The 7,444-nt window shown below is 47.0% G+C and overlaps 2 protein-coding genes across 2 annotated transcripts; both read right to left on the bottom strand.

Moving 5' to 3' along the window:
- Nucleotides 1–1,439, bottom strand: LOC146235141 (uncharacterized). The gene is made up of 2 exons (XM_084689647.1): nt 982–1,439; nt 1–782 (listed from the first exon to the last, which is right to left on the bottom strand). The coding sequence occupies exons 1-2, from the start codon at nt 1,403–1,405 to the stop codon at nt 448–450; spliced, it is 759 nt and encodes a 252-aa protein (XP_084545773.1). The 5' UTR covers nt 1,406–1,439; the 3' UTR covers nt 1–447.
- An 859-nt stretch (nt 1,440–2,298) lies between these two features.
- cytip (cytohesin 1 interacting protein) lies at nt 2,299–6,553 on the bottom strand. Its single transcript, XM_084689235.1, has 8 exons — nt 6,351–6,553; nt 5,752–5,801; nt 5,596–5,650; nt 5,324–5,426; nt 5,046–5,139; nt 4,792–4,858; nt 4,414–4,480; nt 2,299–4,023 (listed from the first exon to the last, which is right to left on the bottom strand). The coding sequence occupies exons 1-8, from the start codon at nt 6,519–6,521 to the stop codon at nt 3,566–3,568; spliced, it is 1,065 nt and encodes a 354-aa protein (XP_084545361.1). The 5' UTR covers nt 6,522–6,553; the 3' UTR covers nt 2,299–3,565.
- Nucleotides 6,554–7,444: the final 891 nt, after the last annotated feature.

The raw sequence follows: 7,444 nt of genomic DNA, 5'->3' as shown, positions 1-7,444 counted from the left end.
CTTAAAGTTAATCTGCTGATAAAAAACCCGCCTTGCATAATCAAATGCTTCCCGCAATTTTATCAAATAAATAATAAAGCACTACACCTTGAATAGATTAGTACCTATAATACAACCTGTTATTTGTAATTATTTTCCATCTATTAAGCTATTGCTATACATACAAGAATCTATGGCAGTGTCAAACCCACCTGCTCAATGTGACATTTAGCATGCTTGACATTATTACTTTGGCCTCAGTACGAGCAGGACATCTCATCAGTACAGTTACAACCATAGATATATATATATATATATGTTTATATATATATCTATGGTTACAACAGCACAGCCAACGGTGTTGGTTACGCTGTGTCTTGAGCACAAACACAGTCCCTCCAGTCCAGGTTGGGACCCCCGCAGCAGGAGAGCAAGCACAGAGACTCTGCACAGTTCGTCTGACTGGGGTCAAATGTTCATCATCATGGACTCAAACTCATTGATCTTCTTCTTTGTGTTGCCTCTTCTGATCTTGCGGTAGGAGACAGTGTTGTATCTGGAGTGGGTGTGATGGTTAAAGGAGTTCTTCTGGCCATACTTCCTCCCCAGTGACTGAGTGCTCATGGAGGACAGGGAATCCTGGGAGCTGGTGTTTTGCTGATTGTCCTCAGTCTGGTCCTCCAATACCTCAGTCTGGTCCTCTAATACCTCAGTCTGGTCCTCCAATACCTCCAGCTCCTCAGATTCCTCCTCTGTAGGATTTTGCCAAGATGATGTCATATCATCTTCCTGGTTCCCTGGTGCTGAAGTTTAGAAAGGAGGATGGGTTCAAACTCTTTAGACATGACAACTAGTTTAATTCACAAGAATTGAAGTGCTTCCAATGTCTTGCTTTTTTTGTGCAAAGAGAGTTTAATAGGTTCAGCAAATGCCTATGCAGCCAGTTTTACAAAGTTCCATGATGAAAGCAATCAGTTAAACGTCATTGACGTGTCCTCTCACCTGTCCCCTCCCCTGGCCCTGGTTGTTTCTGGAGCTCCGCCAGGGACCGTTCTGGCGGCCATGACCCAGGCTCCTCTGAAGCCAGCGTGGTGGCTGCAGGTCCTGCCGCATCACGTCTGCGGGGCTGGTCTGCCCAGGTGTAGATCTGTGGACGCTCCAGCTCCAACGCTGTGTCAGCATACTGGGGAGGCTGAGCCTCCTCTAAAGAGCAGGGGGGTCCAGGGGGCCCTGCTTCCCCATCCTCGTCCTCGTAGAAGACCTCGTCGTCCCCCTCGTCCTCGGGCAGGGCAGCAGCTCTCCCCACGGCCTCCTCCGTGGGCCCCACGTCTGCCAGGGTCATCCCACTGATGACCTCCACCTGGGGGGTCGTCTGTCTCCCCTCCAGGGTGGTGCGAGGAGACTGGCTCTTCTGCCTCTCCATCATCTCTGCCTTGGTTGGATCACTTCAACCTTCCGTAGAGCTCCCTTTCAGAAGCTCTTAGTGGTCAGTTGGACTGAACCCCCGGCACTAACCAGTGTCCTCAAACCCCCAACACCCGCCCACCCATGCCAGTCAACCAATCAAAGCTGTCATATCTGAGTCTCTGTTATCCCATTGGACAGTGAAAGCAAGGGGTGCCATCCCGCATTTTAATGTGTTGTTGAAGGATGGAGCTCTCTGGCAGTGCTAGCGTGCGATGTGGCTCTCAGAGCAGTGGAGAACACTGCTGGTGGTCTGGGGCCAGTAAATGGTTCTTTGTCTCGGCTGCGTGGACAAATGGACTGATTGTGCTGTTTCTTTAATCTGTGCAGAGTGACCCCCTTCTCCCTGTGACATTTTGAGGCTAGATTAACATTCTGCTAAAGGTTTAGTCCAGTCTACGCCTGGCTGATCATTAGAGTGGTTTCTATAGGGCTCTGTACTTGTTGCTGGGTTCAGGTCAAAAGGTAAGATACATTCACAAGCCTTGCTTGCTGGTATATCTGGGGATATATGCAGGTCTCCACCATTGTTGCTGTTGTAAGACTTTTAACTACACTGGTTTCAGGAAACTGACTGTGTGACTGTAGACTGGCTTGACAGGCTTTGGTTTTCCTCTTCAAGCTTCAAAGCTCCAGCCGTTTCAAAAAGCGGAAATTGTAAGAAATGTTTTGTCTATGTACATAGGAGATCTACTCCGAAAATTCAGTTTAGATCAAATATAGAATTCAGTCGGTCGTCAAGGCAGCCAAATGTTAAAATAGGTTTTCCCCTACTGCCATCTAGTGGACGTAGTTATTGGTGATAATCTTTATTAGTCATAGCTCTGCAGACACTGAAGAGGCTGTAAACCCAAACTTCACATTCTCAGCACCATGACAACGTGTTGCCGGGGAAGCTGCTGGGGAAGCTGCTGGGGAAACACTGTCCATAGAAGGAAGTTGAGCTCATGGAAAAATAATACAAATAAAATATTAAAAACAACTGAGTTTTAAAGTCAGTTAAAAAACCATTCTGTACATTTGTAGTTGACATAGAGGTATTAAACTACAGCTAGTGAACCTACTGGCAAACACTGTTTTATTTCAATTTAAATATCAACAGTTCGAAGGAACCTTTTATTTACTGCAGTAAGATTTCAGTCTTCACAGTAGCCTAGTTGACTTGATTTCCATGTCAAACTGAAGAGCACATGACAGCCAGCAAACTGTACTTTTTGACAAAAGAAAGAATACATCCATAAATGTCGTCAGTGATTTACAAGAAAAAGAGTATTTTATCATACAATGTGTGATAAAAAAATAAAAAAAACTATTTATTAAAAAAAAGAATTTTTTATGCAAACAAAAATAGTAAAGAAACTAGCACCTCTACCTGCCACATCCTGTTTTCATCTGCAGAGGAACCTGGTGGTTTGGAAGCAGTCACATGACACACGAGCCAGACCTCCCTCACAACTCACTCCCTCATTCACATTTATATACAACAGGATTTATCTATAGTCTTTTTTCTACAAAACATTTACTATTCTAATGAAAACAAAGGCATTGTGAGCCCTGTTTATCTTCAAGATCCAGGATAATCACCCAGCATCAGTGGTCACATTCAGAAGAAGATTGCGCGAGTAAATACAGTACTGTAGCCTTCATTTACAGGGTACGTGCTTTCAGAGTAGTTAGCAGAATAAGTATTAATGCTGTGTTAATGTTCAATTGAATAACCAAGACAATGTTCTCCTGGCAGTCTGACATGCTGCCTGCAGTCCATGTCGACAGTCTTAATGGGTGACTCATAAAAGGACCCTCTTTCCATTATAATGCTTCATTTTACCCATAATTCCCCTGGTTGTGTCTTTTACAGGAGCACAGAGACTGCATCATGATAAAAGCTGTTGAGAAGAGCATTCACAGTCTGTAGTCCACACGATGCACTAGCTTCCACCAGGACAGTGCACCTTTAACTGCAGATCAACAGGTCCAACGTTCAAGTCTCCCCCGCACGCACACACACACACACACACACACACACACACACACACAGAGTAAGTCACGTTGCAAGAAAACCCAAGAAAATGACATGAACACATGAAGTAAACCGAAGGGAAGGCTTCTGTCTGTGTTGGTCTCAGTTGTCCTCCTCCTCCACTGAGCGGTTCAGTCCAGGCAGGAACCTGAAGAGCTGGCGCACGCTGCCATGATGCCGGGCCTTCCTGGGCAGCGTCCCGAACAAGGACGCACGGGAGCTCTGCTCACGGGAGGGAGAGAGGGAGCTGCTGTCCGCCAGGCTGCCGCTGCGGTTGCGGTTGATTGTGGAGCGGGGGAGGTCTGTGGAGGAGGGCCGGGTCCCGCCGCCCCGCTGGGGGTCTGAGCTGGGGAAGAAGCAGGAGTCGTCGGTGGTGCTGGCGGCGCTGAAGGGGCTGGGTGAACTCAGGTCCCCAAACACGCTGGCCTGGTCGCTGTCCTCCGTCGCCACGCTCCGCCAGCTGCTGTCGCTGGAGAAACGGTGAGCGTGGAGACCCGAGAGGGACATGAGCGACACCAGGGAGTCCGTGGAGGGGAACAGACAGCTGTCATTCAGGTTGCCTGGACAAGAGAGAGGGTCTCTTACATACAGGAAGATACATGTTGTTTTATTGACGTGCAGTTTATTAAGAGCTACGCTGTTTATCCTGGTTTTACCCTTCCCCTTTAAAATAGAAAATACATTACTCAAGTATTGAATTAAAGTCAACCTTGAAGGATATAGGTCCCCCGTGTGTTTCAGGTCATGCAGACATCTGAGATAACTTATCGCAGTGACAGGAAATCAATCCGACAGTTTCTCATTTGATTAATTACTCAAGCAAGGGGAACTCTTAAAGAGTACACCTCAAAACCGAGAGCTTTGTTTTCACTTCTGTTGCTTTTAAGTAAGAAAGAGCGAGGTGCTGTGAGAAAGGAAGTGTGGTTTCACAGCTGGGAGGTGTTCCTCACCTCGGGTGAGGCGCTTTTCCTGGACGCCCAGAGCTTGCAGCTCAACCCACTTCTCTCTCAGAGTTTGCTGTGGAAACACATATATCGCATTAAAAGTCAGACTTCATTCTTCAGACTTCAGACACATTTGCAACCACAATACTGTCTGTGTTTGATCACTTTACACCAAATGAATGGAGGCTTGGGGCTGAATGAGATAGAATAACTTTCAGAGGTTAGCTATCGTCTGGTCAGTCTTTCTGACATTCTGCTCTACTCTTCCGAGTGCGTGGGGTGGGTGGGGGGGGGTGGAGTGAGGGTTTCTGAGGGCATCAGCTGTATGTGAGTTTGGATTCAAAGCTGTTCTGAAGACAAACAGGCCCTGAAAGGAGGACGTACCTTGAGCGAGCTCCTCTTCTTCTCCAGTTCGATCCTCTTCACTACAGTCCCACACACCGTCTCCACCCTGAAACCACACACGCACGCGCACACACACACACACACACACACACACGGATGGCTCATTCATCTGGTATCGAGTATTCATGTTTGAACTACTGTGTGCCGTATGGCTGTTCCATGGTCTTAAATACAAGCCACTTTTTTTAGGGTTTAACTGGTGCACTGCCTATAGTATCATCACAATGACTCACTTCAGGAAGTTGGTAGATTCTCGAATCAGGCCAATGATGCGCTGATGAGTGGAACCCTCAATGCTAACCCCATTGATGCTAACAATAACATCACCTAACATGGAGAGAGAGAAAGAGAGTTAGACCCCATAGATTGTGTGTTTGTGTGTGCGTGTTAGCGAGGTGTAACAGGGTCAGCTACAGGGGGCATGGATGTGTGAGAGTCTGCAGGAGGCTGCAGTCCGGAAGTGGGCCAGGAAGTGGGCCAGGAAGTGGGTGAGGGTGGGAGAGTGAGGTACCTGCAGTAAGCCCTGCACACTCTGCAGCGCTGTCCTCCTGCACTCTGCACACAAACGTACACATCTCCATCACCGCGACATTTCTCAGCTGCACCCCGTACGTCTGCAACAAGCGGCACCAAGCGGCACCAAGCAGCCCAGACAGACGAGTCACTAAACTGAGACTGACACCAAGGGAGTTGTAGGACCGAGCTGGTGTACTTTGTTTTAGACTTGTGTTTTTATCTCTGCTACCTGCTGTGTGTTTGTGGGGTGAAGTTTGAATGTCCTACCTGAACATCAAAGCCATATGTCTCATTGTCTTGCTTCTCCAGTGTGTGTGTAGTCCTGCACACAGGGAAAGGCAGTTATACTACTAGCACACATTCCACTGCACACCACAGCATGAGGGAACACATGTTGAACTACTGTTAAAGTATGTTGTGTACCTCTGAGGGTCCGAATAATCCACAAGAGAGTTGGAAGAAGTTTGCCTCATCTGGAAAGAGAGAAAACATTCTTGTCAGACCAACAGGAGAAACACAGACGCTACCTTGTTGATTACTCTTTCCTGTCAACTTCAACACATTCAGTGGGTGTTCAAGTATTTTGATCCTATAGCTGGTCTCTTACATAACCTAAAGATTAGCATTGTCAAACGGATTTATGTTTTTGCAAGCACCGGTATGTACCGTAGTTGCAATATTCGGTTAACACATACTATTTCAGTATTTTTATTCCAAACTTACTTACTTTTAATTGCTTAAACCCTTTTTTATACTGAGTAAAATAAGTTTAGTTCTTTATAATTATAACCAATGAAAAAACAAGACAACTGCATTTGACTTAAATGTTGCACTTTGGTTGTAGTATTGCATAACACACAGTGCCATCTCAATAGCTTTCACATTAACTACCTGAACTTTCAATGCTCAACAAAAGAGTGTTTGTGTTTTCATTATGACAAGGAATGAAACACCAAGACATATGCACTGGATCTTTTGTAATCCTCCAGGAGGTGTGTGTGTGTGTGTGTGCTCCCCCTCACCTGGCGGGGGGCCCTGGGCTGGGTCCTGCCGGGGCTCCCTGCTCTGTGCTGCAGCTTCTCCCCCAGGCTCCTCAGAGAGCGCCGGTACCACAGACGACCCTTCTGCTTCAGGGAACCCTCCAGGATGCAGCTGTCCTGGCTGTCCTGTCGCTGGAGCCCTACAGAGTTCATGTTGGATGGACCAGAGGAGGCGTTCTCACATCACCCTGGTGGCCGTGGGCTGGACTGGCCCTAGCCTGCTACAGCTCTCACACTTAACGCAGCCGAGCGGAAATCCACACCATGTGACTGTGGTAGGGGACCTGTGTTTGCAGATCACAGACACCTCGCCTTCTTTCTTTTCTCACTCAATCTTTTTATCTTTTTTTCTCATGAACCCATTTTTGTGCTCTCTGCCTGCCAGGAAAAAGAATGTGCTCAGGGTTTTTTTCTCTCTCTACACTTTTTTTTCTTTCTACAAACAGTCCCTTTTCTTTGTGCAGTCCTTGCAATTTGATTTATGGTCTGTCAGAAATCAGCAATGCATGAAAAAATGCCACCACCTCTTCTGTGGTCCCTCTACCACCAGTAGCACCTGCTCCCAGCCATTCTCTGGCTTCACTCTGGGTATTCTCAATGGGCCTACCCTGACCTGAGCCGGTGACTGAGCAGAGCAGGAGAGACGTGAAGACAGACAAAAGGCTGTTTGGTGGGGGCCAGAGGCAGGCTCTCCCCCTAACAGCATGGGTCACTGGGCAGAAGCCATCAGACATGGTTAGATCAAGAGAGAAATCTCACAGCCCAGCAGGCAGGGGGAAATACAACACACATCTGATGTGTGGCAGCAAGCTAAGCCATGACACATGTACACACACAAAAACACACCCACTAACACAACAACACAGAGATAGAAACAGATATACATTGGCCCTTGGAACAAGCTTTAATATTCATACAATGTAAGATGATGGGGAACAAGAACATTGTTGTTACATGTGAACATACACATTCTACAGAACATTTTAATTTCCATAGAAAGCCTCAGATCCTGACTACAGCTATGACCTCCATCTCTGCTGCAGTCAGGGTTAGCACACAGTCAGCAGGCAGTCAGG

This window comes from Hypomesus nipponensis, chromosome 23 (assembly GCF_054491055.1).
Source record: "Hypomesus nipponensis isolate SF chromosome 23, ASM5449105v1, whole genome shotgun sequence".
Classification (NCBI taxonomy): domain Eukaryota; kingdom Metazoa; phylum Chordata; class Actinopteri; order Osmeriformes; family Osmeridae; genus Hypomesus; species Hypomesus nipponensis.
This window is presented reverse-complemented; position numbering and strand designations above follow the sequence as displayed.